Source organism: Mustela putorius, unplaced genomic scaffold (assembly GCF_011764305.1).
Source record: "Mustela putorius furo isolate JIRA1106 unplaced genomic scaffold, ASM1176430v1.1 tig00003987_pilon_pilon_pilon, whole genome shotgun sequence".
NCBI classification, from domain to species: domain Eukaryota; kingdom Metazoa; phylum Chordata; class Mammalia; order Carnivora; family Mustelidae; genus Mustela; species Mustela putorius.
This window is the reverse complement of record NW_025422126.1, coordinates 8490410-8513720: the sequence shown is the minus strand read 5'-3', so window position 1 is coordinate 8513720 and position 23311 is coordinate 8490410. Positions and strand designations below refer to the sequence as shown.

Below are 23311 nucleotides of genomic sequence, written 5' to 3'. Positions count from 1 at the left end.
AGCCCCCAAGATCAGCTCCTCTTTACTTCTTGCCTGGACTAGTGCAGTAGCCTTCTAACCCCACCTCCTCATTCTCTCCCTCAATCCATCCTCCAGTAGAGGTTGTGTTCTGCAGAATAGAATCCAACTTTTGAATCTAGCCCAGGCACTATGCCCCATGGTGCCCACAGCCTTGAGGCAAGGTCTCTTTCACTGTTCTGAGTCTCTGAGCCCCCAAATGGGAGATGATCACCTGACCACCCCTTATCCTTTCCCAGCCAATGCTGCTGCTCTTCCCCCAAGCCCTTGGCTTGTACCTCTCATTCCTGGCATGACAGCCTGAGAGTTCCAGCAACATCCAGTCTGCTCCAGGGCACACAGTAAGAATATAGGAACATCACGATCCCTTCCCTGGAAGGCCCAGATCCCTTTATCTGTCCCTTTTGGATGACCCTCCGCATTTCCACTGTGTATTGACAGGTCTCTGTTGCTGCATGGTGAAGCCTGACTCATCTCTACCACCCCCAAGCACTGTGTATGTGTGTGTGTGTGTGTGTGTGTGTCCAATACCCTGCCCCCACACCTTGGGCCCCAATTCAGGCTTCCTCATCCCTTCCAGGTCTATGTGACCCACTCTGCGAACATCGTCAGATTAATCTCATTAGATGATAAGCTCCATCTTACCATTCTCTGCTCAGAACTCTCAAGGCTCGGGGCGCCTGGCTGGCTCAGTAGGTTACAGCCTCTGCCTTCGGCTCAGATCATGATCCCAGGGTCCTGGGATTGAGCCCTGCATCCGGCTCTCTGCTCGGCAGGGAGCCTGCCTCCCCCTCTCTCTGTGCCTGCCTCTCTGCCTACTTGTGATTTCTGTCTGTCAAATAAGTAAATAAAATCTTTAAAAAAAAAAAGAACTCTCAAGGCTCCCCAGCCCCTCAGCGTAAGATACGAACTCCTGAACCTGCTATTCCAGCCCTTTCTGAGACACTTGGCTGATGGGGGACAGCGGGGAACATGAACTTGGCAAACACTGGTTGGTGACAAATCTGAATGAATATGAGCAGTGGGCTTTTCCTGCAGGCCACCTTTTGGTGATGTCCTCTCTGCTGAGAAAGGCTTCTCACTCTCCTGGCAAATTCTGACTCATCCTCCCAGGCCCAGGTCACATGCCCCTCCTCTGGGAAGCATTTCCTAAGCCCCCTGCAGTCCAAGTCTTTGAGCTTCCCAAGGCCCTCTTTGCTTTTCTCCTCCCTCAGCAGTGTCACTAGATTCTGTGTCTATCTCCCTCACCAGGCTGGGATCTCCTTTGGAAGGAGCTCCAATCCCCTATCTGTTCCCAGTGCCCAGCAAAGGACCAGGCACAGGAGTGAAGGAGTGCTAAGTGGCCATTGGGAGATAATGTGACAGCAAGATGAGATAAAACTAAAGCTATCACCAGGAAAGCACCTTCCAGGGACTGGCTCAGTCACTGCCCTCTCCTCTGCCAGGTCTGGTCCCGCATATCCATATCCCCGAGACTCAAAATTAACCAAGAAGGTCCCTACAGAGGTCACTGGACAGGACTGAGTGAGGATTCAGCCATTTAGAAATGACTCAAACAACCAAAACTGAAGAAAAGAAAACAAATACTGTTCCTGTTTAGCGCTCAGGTCAAAAGCTCCCAGAATCTCATAGGACAGAGAAGGGGCTTCAGAAGGTCTCACTCAACCTCTCCCTACTCCAGAGCACAGCTGACCCTCCATGCCCCAACTCAGCACCTAAGAGCTGAGGAGCCCATTTCCTCTCCTCTCTGACCCTTATATCCTATCTACCTCCTCTGACTCCGCCTGGGGAGCACTAGGTGTCCCTCCCAGCAACCCCCGACCCAGCTCTCTGGACAGCAGCATCTGTCTCTGAATGTTTTTAACTGAATTTTTTCTCCCCGAGGCAGCCCTGGGAAGGATCTCCTTGCCCTCCTACTGAGAGGCCCTCGTCTGGGCCACAAAACTGTCTCCTAGAAAGAAAGAAAGGGTTTTACTGGTAAAACGCAACTGCTCTTGAACTGAAGGGGAATGGGAGGAGAGAGAGCATATATTCCCTTCTCAGGAACACACCACAATCACCCATCCCTTCTGGGACCACCCCTCACATATTTAAGACAGACAAGTCCCCACCCCCACACCAGGCTTTCTGGAAGGGCGGGCACTAGGCTAACACAGTCTCAAGTCTTGTAGGGGGAGTACGCCCGAGCGAGGATGCTGAGAAGAGCAAAAGCCTATGCTAAGCGGTTGCAACCTCTTGGTCCCCCAGTTTGTGCCCTATCTTGGCCCCACCACTCCTTTCAGTTATACCTTGCACTGGTGCCCAGCCCAGGCTGGAGCTACGGACCCCACGAAAGGCCGGTGAGCTTCACTGTATTGGGGGAGAGGGAGGGATCACCTCCAAACACAATTGATGAAGGAGGTGGAAGCCCAGAGAGGGGCAGCTACTCGCCCAAGGTCACACAGCGAGGCCCAAGATGCACCTAGACCTCCCTTCTCCCAGCCCCAAACTCTCAGAGCCCTTCGCGCGTGCCCAGGGCTGGTGCAGACACTCCCTCCCCACAACCGCACACACGCCCCCAGCCCCCTTACCTCTGGGACCGCGGTAGCCCCGGCCTCAGAGCCGGCTCCTAGGCGGGGCGCTCAGGCCTGGCAGGACTAGGCTAGGCCAGGCTAGGTCAGGGCGAGTCCTCTGCTCCCCCTGGAGTGGGGACGCCCTCCGCCAGGTCCCAGCCGGCAGGGATGCTGCCTTCACTGCAAAGTCCAAACTCCCCACCCAGCTCTGCACAAGCTTGAACCCAGGGAGTCCGAATCAGCCGCGTCGCGGCTGGGCTGCGGGGCTGCGGGACGAAGCGTGGGGAGGGGCGAGGTGCGGGAAATGGGGAGGAGCCGGAGCGGGGGCCACCCCGCGAACCGCCACTCAGGCCGCGTCCCCTTTAAGACCAGCCGGTCGGAGCTCCGGCGGGGGCGAGGCGGGGAGCCGGAGGGCTCACTGCAATGCCTCCTGGGAGATAGAGTTTGCGCTCGGCGTGTTGTGCGGCAAAGAGCCCAAGGAGAACTACAAGTCCCGGAGCACTGAGCGCGGCTCCAGTGCCACCACGCCCCTGGGCTGGGCTCCGGCTCTCCTCCCCCCCTTGCAAAGCTGCGCTGGCCGCCCGCGGAGGGGAGGCTGCAGAGCGAGGGCTGGAGGTGGGTGCGGCGCGGCGGGGGACGCGGGGCTCAGAGACAGTCGGTGAGGGGACGCGGGCCCACCTGGCGCCTGTCCTACTATGCGAGGTCATCTCACCTTCCCTAGCCTCGCCATTCTCATCTGTGCAATGGGGATGGCAACGCCAGAGGCTGGCGGGGTGGGGGGGGGCGATAATTGGGGAGAGGGGGCGGAGCTGGTGGAAGAAGTCTGGATGGATGGGGAAGGTTGGAAAAGCCCGGATAAAGAGGGTCGAGACTGTGGGAGGAGTCTGGTGGGTGGGGCAAGGAGGGGCGGAGTCTCTAGGTGAGGAGAAGAGCTCGGATGAGGTCGCAGAAGCGGGTGGCCCGGGCTGGGGAGTGAGGGCTGAGAAAGCTGATAAAGCAAGCCAAGCCAGGTTGGACTGGTAGGAATGGGCCAAAAAGCACTGGAGAAGGTGGGATGGAGACACAAAGATCAAAGGATCCTTCACGGCCTTGGAAAGCCAAGGGTCGGCCACGCGCTGATACGGTTTGGGTACCAGGTTGCCCAAGTGGGCAAACACCCGTGAATGCACAGAACACTTTCCTTCCCTTGTAATAGAAATAAAGAGCCCATCCCTTGAACTCAGTGCGTCACACACGTGATCTCATTCAACTCTCATTCACTGTAGAGGCATCACCGTATCTGTTTACAGGAGTAAAGAGAAATAAAGTAACTTGCCCAAAACCACCCAGGACTCCTTACTCCAAAAACTCTGCTTTCTTTCCTTCAGTTCAAGGAGGCAGAGGTTTACTCTGGAGTGAATGGCAGGGAAATACCAAAAGTTTAGATGTCGCCCTGTGCAGGTTGTGTGACAGGACCAGCTTCAACCCTTTTGAATGCCAATCTGTAAGGCGACCCTCCTGTGGATATTGTGAGGATGTAATGAGGAGATGCATTTGAATTGTATAAATTATAATTGTGGCAAGAAGCAGGAAGGCCATAAGGAAGAGAGTGGTTGAAATAGAGTGTGCTTGTGCCTGAGGAAAACCACAAAAGGAAGCCTGAGAGTAAGCTGAGATGGTGAAGGAACATTCTGGAAGAGGATGGGGGATGGTAGTGGCTGTTGGGAGTGTGCACCAGGTAAGAGAATACTCTGTTGTGCCAATGGTCAAGTCAGATTGGCAGGTGAGGTGTCTACCCTCCTCCAGCTCACCTTTCCCTATGCTGTACCCAGAGGTACCCTACTGGGCAGCTCATTGCAGGTTCCTTGTCACCTGAGTGTAGACGGCACCTTTTCCCTCTACAGTGTGGGGTGTGGGGTAATGGAGCAGCCTGTGGGCTTCTTAGAGATATAAACTGGGCAAAACAGGGCTGAAGATACAGCTGTTGGGTATGGGGAGGCCAGGAAGGGGAGGTAAAGGGCAGGGCTCCTATACAGTCCCCAGGGCTGTGAGCCAGTTCTTATCTTGATGAATTGAGGGGAGCATGGGGGAGAGGACTCTTATCTGGTTTCACTGGGAGACACGTTACTCAGTGAGTATTATCACCCTTGAAATTTACCCAGCCATGTTCAATCTATCTCCTACACGGTGGGAATTCCTACACTGACTTCCACTTGGTCACCTGGGCCTTGCCTTAGATTCCAAACTGAAACTTCAAAAAAGTGTTTTAAAATATAAGTATTTTAAAATTCAGAAAATGGTAATAACCGTGCCCCCCCCACCCCGGGTAGATGTCAGTCTGGGTTGAGGAAAATGGATCTAACTAAGCAGAGAAAGAAATTTTTTTCCCTTCCCCTACTCTGCCTGCTTCAGGGGATACAGAGAGGGGAGATCCCAGCCCCAACAGGATGGTCAGGCAACCACCTAACTTAGGTAAAGCAGACTTTGGTAAGGGTGAAAATAAAATAATCTGGAGATGTAGAGAAGGAAGGAAGGAATTCCAGCTGAACGTCCTGGTAGATGAATGGGATTTTCCTTCAAAGTGCAGGCCGAGGGGATGGCAGGTACCAAATTGCAGAGATAGGAGAGGGCTTGACACGGTTGGTCTCTAAAGTAGGGCTGGTAATACTAGCTACTTCGTTTATGGAATCAATAGACATAAAATGCCTAGCATAGGAATAGCTGCTCAGAAATGTCAGCCATTATCATGACTGCTGTAGTCGCACTCCCATCTTTCCGGGAATTGGCCCAGGCCCACACAGTTAATGAAGTGGCAGAGCCTGATTCGAACACAGGCCCAGATGATGCCAAAGCCCTCTAGTTCTTTTTGCCCAGCCACAACATTTCGGAGGCCCAGAATGAGCCCATCTTGTGAACATTCTCGGTGAGCTGTAACAGGAGTTTCTTTCTGTAGTAGTGGAGACTCGGGATTCAGGAGGAGGCAGGGGAAGCAAGGCCTGAACAGCCAGCCATCTTCTCCCAGCCTGAATCCCAGCACAGTGGCAGGCAGGCCTCGTGCTGTGCTTTCTGTGAGTGGTGGTTCTATGGAGAGAGACCACTCAGGTTTAAATTCTATCTCCACCACCAACTGTGGGCTCTTTTAGCTTTGCTCTGGTTGGCTACCTCATTCTCCAAAGCACAGCGGTACATGGAGAGGAACATGACCAGATTTAAACGTTTCTTGGGAGTATTCATAAAAACTGTTTCCTGAACCTGGCTGTTTATTCGGGTTGGGCACTCTGACTGGAATTTTATGTCTGTAGTCCCATGAGGGAAGCATTCTTTTCTTCCCACTTTCAAAATAAAAATATTTTTAGAACCTTCAAGGCTACAGAAAAGTTTATAAAGAATGGCCTTTCACCTAGCTGCACCAGTTCACCCTTTGCTGATTTTGCTTTTATCCACAAACACACACACACACCTTTTGGCTGAACTACTTAAAAGTTACAGACATCTTGACACCTGTCCCCTAAATTCTTCAGCTTGTATCCTATACAAGAATTCTAGAATTCTAGAATTCTCCGACATGACCATAATACCATTCTCATACCTAAGAAAATTTGAAAGAAGTCAATATTATCTAATAAATAGTAGATACTCAAATTTCCCCAACTGCTAAAAAACATCTTGTGTATTTTTCTTTTACCAGATGTAGTCAAGATTCATGCATCACATTCTGTCTCTTTAAGTATCTCATTTAATCTAGAAAGAGCCTCCTCAACCTTTGTAAATTTGTGCTTGATTTTATCAATGATCAGATTCAGGTTTGTTTTTTTCTTTCACAATGCTGTATACAGGCTCAGCATACAGCAGGTGTTTAAACTTACTGGCTGTGATGTGCTGTATTATATCACATCAGAAGCCTATGATATCAGGGTCATACTGTCCATCAGTGCTAAATTTGATTGTTGGTTAAGGTCACAACTGCCTAATCTCCCCATCTCTGTAATTTTTCCCCTTGTAATTAGTCTTTGGAGTGATTCTTTGAGAATTATCAAAATGTGTATTCCCTGTACCTTTCACTACATCCATGATCCTTGCCTGAATTGCAACACTGAGGGTTGCAAATGGTGATTTTCTAATTGTGCCATTCTTTCTATATTTATTGACTGATATTCTTTGTTAATAGAATAATTTCTTTCTCTGTATGTGTGTCTTTCTTAGTCTCCTCTCCCTGTCTTTTTTCTTTTTGGAATGACATAGACTCGTTCTTTTTTTACTTCAGTGTGTAATGTAGCCCATTATCATCATTAACCTTTTTTGGTACTCAGATTATTGCAAGTTTGGCCAAGGAGAGTCCCTTCAGGTCAGCCTCTCTGTTGTGTTGTATTTTGTCTTGATTGAGATATAAATCACATATAATGATTTGGTAAATGTATATATTGGTACATGATTACCATGATAGGTTTAGTTACCATCCACCACAACAAATAGTTACAAAAATGGGTGGGTTTTTTTCTTTTTTTGAAAACTTTTAAGATCTCCTGTGTTCTTCTGACAGGATCTCATTAATCTTTGATTGCTTGTTATCTGGTAAGAGCTGTTCCAGGCTCACCTTGCACTTTTTCCGTCAAAGTCCTGGAATCCTCAATGTCCCCCAGGAAACCCTGATTTCTTTTTGTAGGAGGTAACATTTAGAAACCAAGATCTGGGGCCAGGTGTGCTCAGTGCTACTGGACTATCATTTCTAGGCTCTTTGAGTGAGCAAAGCGAAGAAATGATGAATGGATGAATGGGCGGGTAGAGAAGTGATTATCAGTAGATTCACTGCTGTTTCAACTGGTCTTCACTCTGTAGTAGGAATATATTGCACAGCAAGTAGTGTCATTATTGAAGGTCCGTGGCAGTAGTATAGGAAATCGCGCAGAAAGCCCACGCCTCTTCCAGGACTCCATGAGTATATGCAGACTATTGGCTAAAACCCCTGCGGTTGGGTTCACTCTCTTGCTCAAGACCCATATTAGAGAAGAAGCCTGGCTGCCTCCAAAGGAGTGGTTCTCTGAGGAATGTCCAAGCCCAGAACCTCCTCCAGGTCATGACTCAGAAATCAAGAATGTATATGAATACCTGGGCCAGGGATTTCTTTTCTCTGTGTTAGTGAAATAAAAATAATGTGATCTGTCCTGCCAGGGTCCCAGAGTTACTGTTGTAAGGCTCAATATATATGAGCAACTAAAAAAATATATATATATTTTTTTTAGTTGCTCATTAGTCTTTTCAACACATGTAATACAAAGTTCCTCTTCTTTATTGTTTTAATACCACAGTTTGAAATGTTGTTGGTTTATAGTCCTAGTTAATGCTTTACTAGTAGTTACTAATTATCTTAACTAGCATTTAAAGTAATTATTCTTTCAGGTTATACTCGTCAGTTTTATCAAAGTAAGATTTTAATCTTTTTACGTAAATTCAAATAATTAACATATAGTTTGGTTTCAGAGGTAGAGGTCTGCGATTCATCAGTCTTACATAATACCCAGTGCTTCTTATATCACGTGCCCTCCTTAATGTCCATCACCCAGTTACCCCATCCTCCCTCCCCACCTCTCCTCCAGCAACCCTCAGTTTAAGAGTCTCATGGTTTTTCTCCCTCTGATTTCATCTTGTTTTGTTTTTTCCTCTCTTCCCCAATGATCCTGTTTTGTTTCTTAAATTCCACATATCAGTAAGATCATATGATAATTGTCTTTCTCTGACCGACTTACTTCACTTAGTATAGTACCCTCTAGTTCCAACCACGTCATTGCAGATGGCAAAGATTTTTTTTGTTTAAGACTTTATTTATTTATTTGAGAGAGAGAGAGGGAGGGAGAGAGCAAGTGCACCCAAGTAGGCAGACCAGCCGGCAGAAGGAGAGGGAGAAGCAGGCTTACCACGGAGCAGAGAGCCCAATATGGGGCTAAATCCCAGGACCCCGGATTGTGACCTGAACTGAAGGCAGTTGCTTAACTGACTGAGCCACCCAGGTGCCCCAAGATTTGATTTTTTGACGGCTGAGTAGTATTCCAGTGTGTGTGTGTGTGTGTGTGTGTGTGTGGGTAGTGTATTACATTTTCTTTATCCATTTATCTGTCAGTGGACATCTGGGCTCTTTCCGTAGTTTGATTAATTGTGGACCTTCTTGCTGTAAACATTGGGGTACAGGTGCCACTTTGGATCATCACTACATTTGCTATCTTTGGGGTAAATACCCCAATTGCTGGGTCATAGAGTAGCTCTATTTTCAACTTTTTAAGGAACCTCCATACTGTTTTCCAGAGTGGTAGTTAATCTAAATTTTTGGGGAAAAAATACTATTGGGTTTGGATAAGGATAACATAACAACTGTAGTTAATTTTAGAACAACTTCAAGATATTTCATCTCCGAAGTATTATATGTGTCCATTCAAATCCTGTTATGCTCCCAAATAAAATATTATGGCTTGTATTACTGGAAGGGGCACAAGTTTTAGAGAGAGACCTCATGTGGAATTCTAGCTTTGCTGCCTCCGGCTGTGTGATCTTAAGTAACTGTCTTCACTACTCTGTGTTTCAGTTTTATAACCCTAAAAGTTGGGATGATATTCATACCTACCTCACAGCATCAGTGTGGTAATTTAATGAAGGAAGCTATAGGAAAATGCCTCACATAGCTCTGGGCATGCACTTGGTTCTCAGGAAATGCTGATTCTCTATACCCTGGTCTTTTTTTTTTTTTTTTAAGATTTTATTTATTTATTTGACAGATCACAAGTAGGCAGAGAGGCAGGCGGGGTGGGGCAGGGGTAGGCAGAGAGAGAGGAGGAAGCAGGCTTCCTGCTGAGCAGAGAGCCCGATTAGGGTCTCTCGATCCCAGGACCCTGGGATCATTACCTGAGCTGAAGGCAGAGGCTTTAACCCACTGAGCCACCCAGGCGCCCCTACCCTGGTCTTTATGTAGGTCAGAATCGAATAGAGAAGGCAGGTGTAGAGCACCTGATAAGAGTTTGGAGGGGCACGAGTGCCAGATCTCTCCAACGGCCTTTGTTCACAGCCCAGACTTTGCCATTAGACAGGCCTCAACTTGGACCCTGGCTCTGCCACTATATGGGCAAGTTCCCTCCCTCTTAGAACCTGAGGTTCTCATCTGTAAAGTTGGGAGATAATACTTTCCTTGAAGGAGCATTATGGGGCTTAAATGAACTAATATGTGTAACACCTAGTACAGGTATGGTACACAGCTAATGCTGTGTCCTTCAGGAGCACTGCAGGGACAGGTGGGTGCCAGGACAGAGCCTTATTTATTTTTTTTTAAGATTTATTTACTTATTAGAGAGAGAGAGACAGAGTATAAGCAGGGGGAGAGGGAGAGGGAGAAGCAGACTCCCCACTGAGCTGGGTGCCTGACATGGGACTTGATCCCAGGACCTAGAGATTGTGACCTGAGCCACAGGCAGATGCTTAACCATCTGAGCCACCTGGGCGCCCCCAGGACAGAGTTTTAAAGTAGGACTCTAGAGCAATGTATTAGCTGCCCTTCCTTATAGGACATCTGCTCTCAAAGAATTACATTTTCTATGGCACAGAAAGGTAGAGGTTCCACCCAGGTAATTTTCAGGCCCCAGACTGGAATTGTGCTTTACATGGCATCAGGCTGGGCCTCCGGAATGCCTCTCATTTGGGCCACAGACCCATTTGAGGAAGGACAGAATTCCAGCAGCAATTGCAAGTCCCCAGACCCCCCTGGCCTTCCCAGTCCAGTCATATGGTCTGACGATTAGCCGGGCATAATTTCCTGTTTGACACCAGTCGTTTTCTGCAAAAGGGAAATAAGGCCGATCTTTTTCTTGGTTCTTTTCAAGTCGAGAGGCAGACTTGGAAAGCGTCCTGCTTCAGAAAAAATTACCCATTCAGAAGCAGCAATGTGGTTTCTTTTCTCTATTTCATGGTTCAGTTTGCATTCTCATCCGTCTTTTTTTTTTTTTTTTTTTAAGATTTTATTTATTTATTTGAGAGAGAGAGTGCCCAGAAGAGAGCACAAGTGAGGGCTGGGACAGAGGGAGAAGGAGAAACAGGCCCCCACCGAGCAAGGAGCCTGATCTGGAGCTCTATCCCAGGTCCCTGAGATCATGAGCTGAGCTGAGGTAGACACTTAACCAGCTGGGCCTCCCAGGTGTCCCTCTCATCCATCTTTTCTAATCTGGCTTTGAAGAACACGGCTTTTGGGACGCCTGGGTGGCTCAGTTGGTTGGGCAGCTGCCTTCGGCTCAGGTCATGATCCTGGCGTCCTGGGATCGAGTCCCACATTGGGCTCCTTGCTCAGCAGGGAGCCTGCCTGCTTCTTCCTCTGCCTCTGCCTGCCATTCTGTCTGCCTGTGCTCGCTCGCTCTCCCTCTCTCTCTCTGATAAATAAATAAAATCTTTAAAAAAAAAAAAAAGAAGAAGAAAAACACGGCTTTTGTGTTCCACTGCTTTGCCATTAGACATCATCTGCTGCTGATGAAATAGAATAGCTTGGGTCTCTCAGTGGACTTGCCCTTTGTCAGCCATGGAGGCGCCCTGGGCCATCCTCAAGTCCTGTCCCCATGTCCTTTGATGGGATTGGACAGAGCCCAGGCTGGCAGCAGACTAGCCATCCAAAGACCCTACAGTCTGGTCTGGACTGAGAATAAGGGAGTGTGCCTCTCTCATGTTGAGAGCTGGCGATGGGAAGGAGGAATGATCAGAGGTGTTGGACCCACACAGAACTGGATTCAGGTCCCAGCTCCTCCACTGTCTCTTAAACTTTCTAAGCCTCGGTTTCCTCATCTGTCAAATGAAGGTAATAACAGTCGCTGTCTCACAGGGTGCTTGTGAAGACATCAGCTGAACAGATGCCTGTCCAGCATTTAACACAATAGTATCATTGTCTGTGCTTCTCTGTATATTTTTATTACAAATAAATAAAATGCTACCAAGTGTTACATGAAGCTCCTCATGCAGTGAAAGCAGGAGGCATGCACTCAGTAGCTATCTTGCCAAGTAAGCCACAGGGCAATGTTTCTAGGGCTGTTTTGGAGATTCTCAAACGTATCTGAAGCTATTACGGCCTTTGGTCACTATTAGAATTCTTTGCAGCCTGAGTGGGCCAAGGATGAGTTCTCTACTAGCTGGCTGTGTGTCCTGAGCAAGTCACCAGTCTTTCTGTGTCCCACTTTCCTGTCTGCAAATGGAGAGTGATGCTTACTTTTAGGGTTGCTATAAGAATGTTTAAAGCTAGTGAGTGTGGGGCGCCTGTGTGGCTCAGTGGGTTAAAGCCTCTGCCTTCGGCTCAGGTCATGGTCACAGAGTCCTGGGATCGAGCCCCGCATCGGGCTCTCTGCTCGGCAGGGAGCCTGCTTCCTCCTTCTCTCTCTCTGCTGCCTCTCAGCCTACTTGTAATCTCTGCCTGTCAAATAAATAAATAAATAAATCTAAAAAAAAAAAAAAAAAGCTAGTGAGTGTAGGGGCATCTGGGTGGCTCAGTCATTAAGCGTCTGTCTTCAGCTCAGGTCATGATCCCAGGGTCCTTGTATTGAGCCCCATGCTGGGGGAGTGGAGAGAGAGACGCAAGCTTCCCTGCTGAGCAGGGAGCCCAGCGTGGGGCTCAAGCATTCTCCAGGGATAGGTTTTTGCATGGACGTACGTCTTCATTTCTATGGGCACCTAACTAGGAGTGGGATTACTGGGTCACATGGAAACAGACACCAGACTGCCTTCCACAATGGTTATACCCTGTTGCCTTCTCACCAGCAACACCCATTGTGTCTGTTGCTCTGGGCAGTCAGCAGCATTTGGTACTGTCACATTTTTTTATTGGAGCCATTTTAATAAGTATATAATGGTATGTGATTGTGGTTTTAATATTTGTGTCTCTCATGACTACTGCTTTTGGGCATTTTTCATGTGATTATTTGTGTCTTCTTTGCTGAAGGATTTGTTTAGATTGTCTGCCTGGTTTTTTATTGGGTTGCGTGTTTTCTGAGTTTTGACAGTGCTTTATGTATTCTGGATAACAGTCCTTTATCAGGTCTGTGTTCTGCAAATATTTTCTCCCAGTTCAATCTTATTTTCATTTTCTTTTTTTTTTTTTTCAGATTTTATTTATTTGACACCGAGAGAGAGAGAGATCACAAGTAGGCAGAGAGGCAGGCAGAGAGAGTGGGAAGCAGGCTCTCTGCCGAGCAGAGAACCCAATGCAAGGCTCTATCCCAGGACCCTGAGACCATGACCTGAGCCAAAGGCAGAGGCTTAACCCACTGAGCCACCCAGGCGCCCCTATTTTCATTTTCTTAACAGTGTCATTTGAAATGAAATTTTTCCGTCAGATGAAGCCTCATTTGTCAGTTTTTTTTTTTTTATGGTTTGTGCCTTTTGGGTCCCAGCCAAGAAATCTTTGCTTAACTCAAAGTCACAAAGGTTTTCTCCTGGAATTTTCAAGTTTTCAAAAGATTTTACATTTAGACCTATGATCTGTTTGGAATTATTTTTTCCTACATGGTCTAAGATGTGGGTCGAGGTTCTTTTTTTGCATGTGGATGTCCAGTGGTCTGCATCTTGATAAAGCCAGGGAGAAGGGCCATGATCATAACAGAATGGATTGGTGGGCGCTGCCAGGGGGACTGTGCAAAGGGCCAGGAAGCCCCAAGAGTAGAGCTGTGAACCTAGTGGAGATCTGGGAACAGCCTTACAGAGGCAGTGACTCGTAGGTGGGCCTTAAAGGGTGACAGCAGATAAGGCAAGAAGGGTGGTGTAGGGACAGCAAAGGTGGGGTGGGTGACAGCGTGAGGACGTGTGCAGAGTGTCTGGAGGACCTGAGCAGAGTGTGGGGGAGGGGCTGGAGGTGAGCTTGGAAGCGGAAGGTGATGTGGGTGGGTGGTCGTGCTTCGGGAAGACCGAAATGGAAGGTGGACAGAAAGAAAGCAGGGCGCCCAATGAGGATGGAAGGAAAGTGGCAGCGTGGTCAGAGCTCTGGGAGTAGCTGTAGAGATGGGTTCAAGGACAGAGTGAGAAAATCTTTAGGGATGGGGAGTCAGAGCTACCTCCCAGGTCTTGGGCTCAGGCATTTGGGTGGCTGAGAAGAGTTCACTGTGGGTCTGGGGGAAGAGGAATTCCTCGTTGGGCTTCCTGGCATCCATGGGACATCCAGGTGGAGATGTCAAGGAGACTGCTGAGTACACCCAGGGGGCTGTAGCTCAGTGAGGGTGGCTCATCTCCACCTGACCACAAAGCAGACTCATGAGGCTTCTCAGCATCCCAGAGGTGGCCAGTTCTGTCTTCATATGTAATGGTGCCTTCTACACATGCGTGTGTGTTCATGGGGCCCGCACTTGTGTGATAGTGGACACAGTGGTGCTGCCCCTAGAAAACGGGCACTTGGAGGAGCTCTGTGACTTGTGGGCATGCGGAGAATACCACCGAGAGCACCCTAGACTGGGGCCAGCGGTGGTCAGGAAACCTGGCATCCAACCAGCCTCTGCTGCTTTTGCAGAGAAAGAGGAGTTTGGGTCCCACCCAAGAGCCCCCAGACAGGCCCTGTGGCTACTGACTGTCTCCCCACCCCAGCGCTCTGAGCTCTTCAGCACTAATGTAGAGGACATACAGGCCCACAGAACTGTCAGGAAAGACAGCCCAGCCTCTCTGATGCCTGAGTCTGCTCTTTCCATGGAGCTGAGCCTGGGCCTTAAATCAAGGCGTGAGACTGAAAACTGAAATATGCAAATTACCTTCTAGAAAGAAAGGAAGATTTTGGAATGAGAAAGGGGGTGGCCCTGGCCCCTGGGTCCATCTCCTGCCTGGGCCCTCTGGAGAGCGAACTGACCAGACTCAACCCTGAGCCAAGGCCCCTCCCCGCAGCTGCAGGTCTCTGCACAGCAGGCACCCCTCCTCAGCCCCTCGCCCCACCCCTTCTGTTGGACTTCCCCACTGTCTCGCAGCCCATCTGCTCCAGGCTTCTGCTGCCGATTTTGCAACTTCATCATGGCTTGTTTCTCTTCAGGCACTCCAGATGGTTGATGCCTTTCTGCAGTATCAGGGTGCCCTATGAGATGGAGAAGGAATCATGAGCGACCCCCGCAGACAGTTGGGTGGGGCAGCTCTCTCCAGCATTGCCTCCATCTTCTGGCAAGAGTCTCCACCACCTGGAGTAAGGGGGTCTTGGTGGAGCCAGCCTCAGAAGGCAGGCATGGTGAGGGTGAGGAGTGCTCTGGCCTGCTCAGTACCCTTGCCGGGTGACTTTGAGGGAAGTCCTGCCTCAGACCTCTGTTTTCCTATCTGGATAGTAAGCATGCCAGGATTCATTACTGACCTACTCGCATAGCTCTGGGTCCATTTGCCTTGTCACTGCACCTGTCTTGTCTTGGTGTCCTCGCCAGCTGGGCTCTTCTCGAGGGCAGTCAGGGTCCATTTCTTTGCACCCCTCGGGCCCAGCATCAGGGAAGGATTGCTTAATCTGTTCCACAGGTAGGATCTTGGAAAGTATCATGTGAGAAGCTGAGAGCAGACATCCCCTGCCTTCTAGAATCTTAAAGAAAAGTTAGATTCCAAGACTTCAGGTTGCAGGAGACTCACCAGCCTTAGACGCTGGAAGTTGCAAGATGGCAGGGGAAGGGAGCTTTATTAAGGATTGGGTAAAGAGTGCTCAGTGCAGAGACCGACATTTGCACTGAAACTTGAAGGTGTCAGAGGAGGCTATGGTGCTATCATGTTGGGCAAGGGCAGGCCACCAGGAGCCAAGAGCATCTTCATAGGAAGGTTACAGGAGGGTGAGAGTCCAAGAAAGGGTGTCAGAGTCCAGAGAGCCGAGGCCCATTGTAAGCCTGAGAGATAGACAGAAATGGCACTAATCATGGCCAGTTGTTATAAATGTGTTGGGATAGAAAAATAATAAGAAGGCATCATTGGTACAGCAGTGGGAGTCCTGGGCTTGAAGACAAATCTCAGAGCATTTTTTAAGTACTTAGAATGTACCAGTGTTTGGCTAGTAAGCATTTACATACTTTTTCTCTTGTCATATAAAGGGACCTGGGTTTGAATCCCGGCATGTTCCTTCACCTCTCTCAGCATGGGGAGTGAATTCTGGCAGTGTTCTTCATCTGCGTGATAGGCATGGATGGTGGTATTTTCTATGTCAAAATATGTATGACATTATTTTAACAAATTTCTGTATGAGCAGGTAACAGAGCATCCGGTCCAAGCACGTTTTCTTTCATTCCTTAGAACAGTGGTTCTCTGGTCTTTACTGAACATTCAGAATTACCAAGGGTGCTTTTAAAAAAATACCAGTGCTGGGATATTAAAGACCAATTACAGTAATCTCTGGAGGGCAGGACCCATGCTTTTTTTTTTTTTAAACTCCCTAGTGAACCTAATATGTTTTAGATGGTGTAGTAATTATCACCCATCCATTTGTCTATTAAGTATTAATTCGCTCCAACCTCTAGGACTGTAGGCTTGATCTACAATAAGGAGTTGAGCACTATGCATACATAGATGTTAGGGACTAAATGCTTGTGTCCCCCAGCTCCTCTGTTGAGCTCCTCATCTCCAGTGTGATAGTATGAGGAGGTGGGACCTTTGGGAAGTGATTAGGCTATGAGGGTTAAGTTCTCATGAACAGGATTAGTGCCTTTATAAAAGAGACTCCAGAGACCTCTTTTGCCCCTTCTCTTACACAAGGACACAGCAAGAACATGGCCCTTACCAGACACCAAATCAGCCTATACCTTAATCTTGGGCTTTCCAGCCTCCAGAACTGGGAGAGATAAATGCTTAAGCCAATCGGTCTATGGTATTCTTTCATACCAGCCCTGACAGACCAAGACCCCAGATAGGGTTGGGTAATTCCTCACTTTTCTCCCTGCCCAGGACTATTTTCCAGCATCGCGGCCTCCTGCCATGTCTGACCCCATCACACTGAACGTCGGGGGGAAGCTCTACACAACCTCACTGGCAACCTTGACCAGCTTCCCCGACTCCATGCTGGGCGCCATGTTCAGTGGGAAGATGCCCACCAAGAGGGACAGCCAGGGCAACTGCTTCATCGACCGCGACGGCAAAGTTTTCCGCTACATCCTCAACTTCCTGCGCACCTCCCACTTGGACTTGCCGGAGGACTTCCAGGAGATGGGCCTGCTCCGAAGGGAGGCTGACTTCTACCAGGTACAGCCCCTCATTGAGGCCCTGCAGGAGAAGGAGGTCGAGCTCTCCAAGGCCGAGAAGAACGCCATGCTCAACATCACCCTGAACCAGCGGGTGCAGACGGTCCACTTCACTGTGCGCGAGGCCCCTCAGATCTACAGCCTCTCCTCGTCCAGCATGGAGGTCTTCAACGCCAACATCTTCAGTACCTCTTGCCTCTTCCTCAAGCTCCTGGGCTCCAAGCTCTTCTACTGCTCCAATGGCAATCTCTCCTCCATCACCAGCCACTTGCAGGACCCCAACCACCTGACTCTGGACTGGGTGGCCAATGTGGAGGGCCTCCCAGAGGAGGAGTATACCAAGCAGAACCTCAAGAGGCTCTGGGTGGTGCCAGCCAACAAGCAGATCAACAGCTTCCAGGTCTTTGTGGAAGAGGTGCTGAAAATCGCCCTGAGTGACGGCTTCTGCATCGATTCTTCTCACCCACATGCCGTGGATTTTATGAATAATAAGATTATTCGATTAATACGGTATAGATAAAAGGACCCCAGCAGCACTGGAGGGGGGCTCCCAAGAAGCTCCGTGTCAGCCAAGATCTTGGAGAGTGTCTCGCCAGTGGTGGGAGCCAGGGCGCTACACTAACCTGTATTAATCACGTAGCAGGACTTGATTCCCCCCACAATGCAGTCTCCCTGTACGAATCCATGTGTCCTCTCCATGGAGCCACCTTTTCCTTGCCACTTGGAGCTAGAGATGGGCAGTTGGTCATGACAAGCGAAGTGTCTGCCAGTGTGTCCAAAAGGCCACAGGAGGGCTTGCTGGCTACAGAGGAATGGCGGGTTCTTCACAGGCACCGGCTCTCTCTGTACCATTAGGCAGTGCCTCCCCAAGCCGTCTATGAAAGGAGCCCCTGGTGAAGGGGTCCCACCAGGTCCCCAGGACGTTAAGTCACCTGAGAGTCCCATGCCGCCTGCTCCTCTGTCCCAAGGATGCACCTGGAACCTTGGACTTGTTTGCTCAGGGACAGCCAGGTTGGGCCAGCTTGGAAGTGAGATTTCAGAGCTGCGTTTTTGGCCTCCACTGTGGCAGGGAGAGATTGGAGCTGTGGCACGGCCTAGCAGAGTGAGTGTCCAGGCCGGGTTCAGAGGATAAGGCTGTCCCTCTTGACTGGGCCAAATGTAGACGTTTGGGGACTTCTCACTTCAGAAATGAGCTGCTGTCCCTGTGAAGATTTTAAAGTATCTGGAGCCAATGCAATGAAAGGCCTTTCGTAACATAGACTGTTAATGTGACTTTTGTAATCCTTTCCTCCAAAGAATTTGAAGTATCATTGAAATAGGTCATTTTACACAAATAATATTAGGGACTCTCAGGGTTGGAAAATAATCCAGTGGTCACTTTGTCCTCCCCGGCCCCCAGCATGCCCCAGGCCATTTGGGGCTGAATGCTCTCCCCAACACCTTCAAGTCCTCACATATCCTTGCTTGCATATTTCCAGTAACAGGACAGGAAGCTCGTCATGCCCAGGGCAGTCCCTGCTATGGTTGAGCCAGCGCTGTTAAAAAGCCCTTCCTTACAACAAACCGAAATCTGTCCTTCCACTTCCGTTTTCCAGTATTGGTTCTAGACCTCCCTTCTCTCCCAAATGTGTACTTTCTCTTTCAAAACAGTCACTCTTATTAAGAAGCCAGACCTGTCTCCTATCAATATTATTACTTCGCATTAGGACTCCCCCCTGGGATTTGTCTTCAGAACCAAGGTCAGCCCCCGGCCATCCCTTGTCAGGCAGCCCCATTTCATGATGGTTTTGTTTGTGATCCCCATTCCACCCACCTTCTCACCAGCCATGGCTCCACATAGCTTTTGACCACTTCCTGTTGGAGGATGAAGATGCCTCCCCAAGAAAGTGTTGCCAGAGGAAGGAGACCAGGGGCTCGCTGGGCAAAGTGCAGCAAGAAGCCCAGGAGTGGGCTGAACCATAGCCCTGCTCTAAGAGGAAGTGTCCAGCCCCTATGACACTACTCTGAGAGAAGTGGCCTTCCCCTGGGGTACTGTTCCTCTCATAACCAGCCCTGGGACCCCCTTGGGGGAAGGTCCTGGGCAAGACACACCAAGCCAGCACTCCGCAGGAGGTGATGAACAGTGCAGGCCTCAAAACTGCCCATTATGATTCATCCCTGGAGTATGGCCTTGGAAGTCCCACAGTCTTCCCCATTGGGCAGGGGCCTTCAGACAAAACTAGGGGAGCCTAGTGACACAGTCCCTCCCAGGAAATGGGCTGAGGAAGGGGCTTCCCATAGTTACATCCTGGGAGTAGGAAGATGGTATGCTGGGCTGTGGGCAGGGCTGCCTCTGTTACAAAATAAAGGCCTTTTCCACCTAGAGTGGGACTCTGGAGTCTCTGACAGCTGTCCCAGGCCACCAGGCCAATGGTACTCAAAAAGGTCACTCAGGAGAACCCGGATCAGAACAGGCAGCAGAAGCTGTGATCACAACAAAACAATTTAAGGAAGAAATCTCATAAATCACCGCTTGCCCCTTCTTCCTCCATAAAATGTCTCTCTCTCCATCTTTTCGGTGCTTCTTAATTCATACAGCTCAACGTTAGAGAAAGTAAACGACCTGTAAAGCCACTAATGTGCTGTGTGACTGTGCAAGTCACTCACCTCACTGAGCCACCTCCATTTCTTTGTCTGTGAAATGGGCATAACAATAATACATAACCCTACCTACCTCACAGGGCTGTTGTGAGGATCAAACGAAATAATATATGTGAGACTACAGTATACACGATAAATGGCGTTGCTCTTTTGTGTCTGCTTATAAAGAAAAGGAAAAATAAAAAAACCCTGGCCTTGGTATCCAGCTGACCCCCGAATCTGAACTCTGGCTCCATCACTTGCTGTGTGACCTGGGAGCAGTCACCAGGCCACTCTGATTTGTTTCCTCCTAGAGTAACAACCCCACCTCCCAGTGTTAGGAGATTTACATGAGCTGGTGGCTGTGAAAATTCCTAGCTAGGCCCGGCACCTAGGAAAAGCCTGCTTCTTTGGGAAGTGATCGTGACACACCGCCGTGCAGGGAGCATCTTGAGAGTACGATTCAGCAGGCCTGTCTAGAGCACCTGGTCTGTGGGCCCTGAGGATGCAAACGGCCACAGATGAGTTCAGTCTGGAAAAGGCTTAGAGCACCACAAAATGTGCTGTGGGAACTTGAGGAAAGCGAGCTCAGCTCTCACTAAGGGCTTGTTGAACAGCCAAGTTGGGCTTTTAAGCGTAGGCTGGGTGGTGACAGCTAAGCAGGGTACCATGGGCACTGGAAACAGCATGAGCAGAGATCTGGGAGGCAGGCAGGAAGGGGAGCCCCTGCATGGAGCCCCCGCACAGAGCCCCAGCACCGGCAGAGCAACAGGTGTACACACCCTGCACGCTCACTGTGCACGTCTCTCCGGCAAGCATGGCCACCTGGCTGCACCCCAAAGACAGAACACGCAGTGGTACGGGTAGACCATCCCAAAGGACCAGGGAGCTGGTGTGCGCGTGCCCCAGGAGGCAGGGATGTGCATCTTGTGAGCCCTTCCCCGCTCCGAGCAAGATCTCATGGCAATCAGCCATCTCAAGCTGCCTCAGTTTAGCTTTGTGCACAGCCAACAGCTGTGCTCCCACTAAAGAACAATTCCAGGCACACAGGAGCTTGTGAGCTCTGTTCCTGCCTCAGGCCTGGCGCCAAGCATGCAGAGGGATGGTCAGAAGGGGTGCCGGAGGGAACCCTAAGGCCCCTTGGTGTTCCTACTTCCTGAGGCCAGCCACCAAGGAAGGCATGCTTGAAGGCCACCCTGGGCACTGCTTCCTGTGACCTTCCTATGACCTCACACCCTCAGAGCCATGAAAAGCCCTTTGCCCTTTTATGAAGAGCAAGCCTTGTGTCTCTCCTGCCTTCAGGCCAGAGCTCCCTATGCAGAGGTGGCCATGTTACTCCCTGTCCCCCACACACACCCCCCAGTCCCCGACACAGCCTCACAAGCCACTCCGCTTTGTAAACCTAGCACTTTTGTAACTGCCCCTTGGTTCACCCCAAAAGTCCAGCTTTCTTTTACAAATTACTCCTAAACCAGCTACTACAATCAGGGGCTGGGCCAAGGCCAGCCTGAGACAGCTTCTCACCTCACGTACCTCAATAACCACCCCATCCCTTTCCTGTGGTCTCTGCACTGACTACCTGAGTCTGCCTGGGGTGGGGGTGCTGGGGCAGGGGTTGGCTGAGTCTGCCTGGGCTGGGGGCTGCAGGGCTGATGGGGGCAGTTGGCAGAGAAATGAGGCCCTGTGATCATCTTGCAGAGCAAAACAACCTCAATAACCAGCCCATCAAAGGGAGGGGCTGGCTTTTTTCCAGGTCCTGGGGGGTCCTGGCTCAGGCAGCTCCATCTGCCTAGACAGCCCAGTGACCTCAGTTTCCTTCAGAACCTTCAGGACAGTGTGGCATCAAGCAGAGAATCGTGGAGATGGTCTGATGCCATGTTCACCCCTGTCTGGGGCACAGGACCAAGGGGGTCCTGAGGAGAAAATTTGGCCTCTGGAAGCCAGAGGCTCACTGAGTAGTCCATAAGCACCCAGATCCCTATCCAACACAAAAACAACACAACAACCTTGTGGTGCCGCTTTCTGGCTCTGTTTTCTGGGCAGGAAGTGTGTGACCCTCACTTAGCCTGGTCCTACTTCCCGCCAGCTTCCCTGGCCCTCCCACCCCAATATACAAGGCATTTCAAAGCTTTTGTCAACATTTCCCAGTTAGCTGGCAGCCATAGAATGTTCTAGTCCATTCTCATGCCAGGTCCCTCCCCAAAACCTAGGTTCCCTTTTACTGAGGTTTTGGGTAAAGGCCCAGTTGAGTCACATTGGAAATCCTCTAAGATCCTGCCAGCTAAAGACAAAGGTTAATGTGTTGTGACATGGGTACTCCCTCCCCAATCCCAATTAGTTCACTTCATAAATCAGATATTGGGTTTGTTTAATAAACACCCTTTTGTTTGAGACCTCATAGGTTCCCAAGCTCCCTCACATCCAGAGTGTCCTGTCACAGAACTCTAGAATGAATATGTTGTGCCATGGCACTCCTCTTTCTGAGCTGTCCCTTCTTGCCCTGTCTTCGTAGCAAACATCTGCTCATCCCTCAGCACCCTACAGAAGCCTGGCCTCCTTGGCTCACCGTGCAGTTAGTCCTAACCCACTTTGTACCGCCCTGTATCGGGTAAGGACTCTTAACCACCACACTGCAGGTGTTCCCGGTCAGCACTGTGCTGCTCAAGATGTATCAACCAGCCCCTGGAGAAAAGCCCTGATTTGTAGCATTGACCAATTTCCATGGTGCAAATACTCTCACTGTAGTCAATTTCATTACCAAAGTGATGTCCCTGATCATCAAGAAAAAGATGCTCACAGTGGGCTCTGGAGAGCTAGAGGGAACCTGCCCCAACACAAGAATGGCATGCATGGAAGGGCAGGGGCTCCGTCTCGCTCTCTCTATCCCCAATGCCCAGCACACGGAAGGTGCTCAAGAGATGCTTGAAGGACCTCTGCCACCCACAAAATAAGACTTTCTTACCCCACGATGTCCCCTCTCGCTCGAACTCCCTCTTGCTCGAAAGTCTTGCTCAAACATTTTCCTAGAGCTTAAGAAACATTCCAAAATTCCTAGCCTTTTAGAGACAAACTGTAACCTACTTTAAGTGCATAGATTCTGGGATGCCTAGGTGGCTCAGTCGGTTAAGCGACTATCTTCGGCTTCGGTCATGATCCCTCAGTCCTGGGATTCAGCACTGCATCAGGCTCCCAGCTCAGCGGAAAGCCTGCTTCTCCCTCTCCCCACTCTCCCTGCTTGTGTTCTCTCTCTCACTGTCTATCTCTCTGTCAAACAAATAAAAATATTTTTTTTTTAAAAAAAGCATAAATTCTGCAGTTAGACTGCCTGGATCAAATCTTGATGTTGCCACTTAATGGCTATGTAACCTTAGGCAAGATCCTTAACCTCTCTGTTTCCTTGTCTGTAAAGTGGAGGTAATAATGCCCACCTCATAGGGTTGTTATAAGGGTTCAATGAGGAATACATCTATAGCTTTTTGAATAGTGCCTAGAGATAAGTGTATATTTACTACATTTCTTATTACCATCATCATTACCATCTTTCTGTCCTCATCTTTTACTTCTGTCTTACCTGCCCACTCTCTCACTGTCCCCTGCATAATTCACATGTATTTCCATTACCTGACCTTTGTCCAAGCCATTCTCACTGCTTGGAGTGTCTCACTCTCTCCTCTCCAGGGACCCAAACCCTGCCCCCATCCACAGTGGACACCATTCTCATCCTCCACCACCCTCCCACTGAGCCCGTCCTCCTCTGGTCTTCCGGTGCTCTTCTGGTTGGCATCTCCATGGATCTGAGAATTGGACCATCACATGTTCTGTTTATCCATAAACTCTGTTAAGTTTATGGATATTCCAAACCGAGGTCGGGGCTCTGGGAAATCAAAGATGAACCCAAACATCCCCCCACCGACTCCGCGGAGAGTACAGTGGGAGAGAGACAAGTAAACAAAGTCCAATATCGTGGGC

The 23311-nt window shown here is 49.5% G+C and overlaps 2 protein-coding genes across 3 annotated transcripts in view; one reads left to right on the top strand and one right to left on the bottom strand.

Moving 5' to 3' along the window:
• USP35 (ubiquitin specific peptidase 35) overlaps positions 1 to 3028 on the bottom strand; it is a 51917-nt gene extending 48889 nt beyond the window's left edge. Inside the window, exon 1 of the mRNA XM_004763463.3 lies at positions 2589 to 3028. The gene's annotated coding sequence lies outside the window, so the exon portion shown is untranslated. The remainder of the gene's footprint in view (positions 1 to 2588) is intronic.
• A 58-nt stretch (positions 3029 to 3086) lies between these two features.
• On the top strand, positions 3087 to 19581 carry KCTD21 (potassium channel tetramerization domain containing 21). Of its 2 annotated transcripts, none has more exons than XM_004763465.3 (2): positions 3087 to 3228; positions 16431 to 19581. In XM_004763465.3, the coding sequence occupies exon 2, from the start codon at positions 16461 to 16463 to the stop codon at positions 17241 to 17243; it is 783 nt and encodes a 260-aa protein (XP_004763522.1). In that variant the 5' UTR covers positions 3087 to 3228; positions 16431 to 16460; the 3' UTR covers positions 17244 to 19581. The 2 variants fall into 2 exon arrangements, with proteins under 2 accessions (XP_004763522.1, XP_004763521.1); XM_004763464.3 differs by having other exon boundaries at positions 3089 to 3185.
• The last annotated feature ends 3730 nt before the right edge of the window (positions 19582 to 23311 follow it).

Excerpts from the sequence above, each read along its gene's own strand:
- KCTD21 (XM_004763465.3), top strand. The coding sequence starts at position 16,461 with ATGTCTGACCCCATCACACTGAACGTCGGGGGGAAGCTCTACACAACC.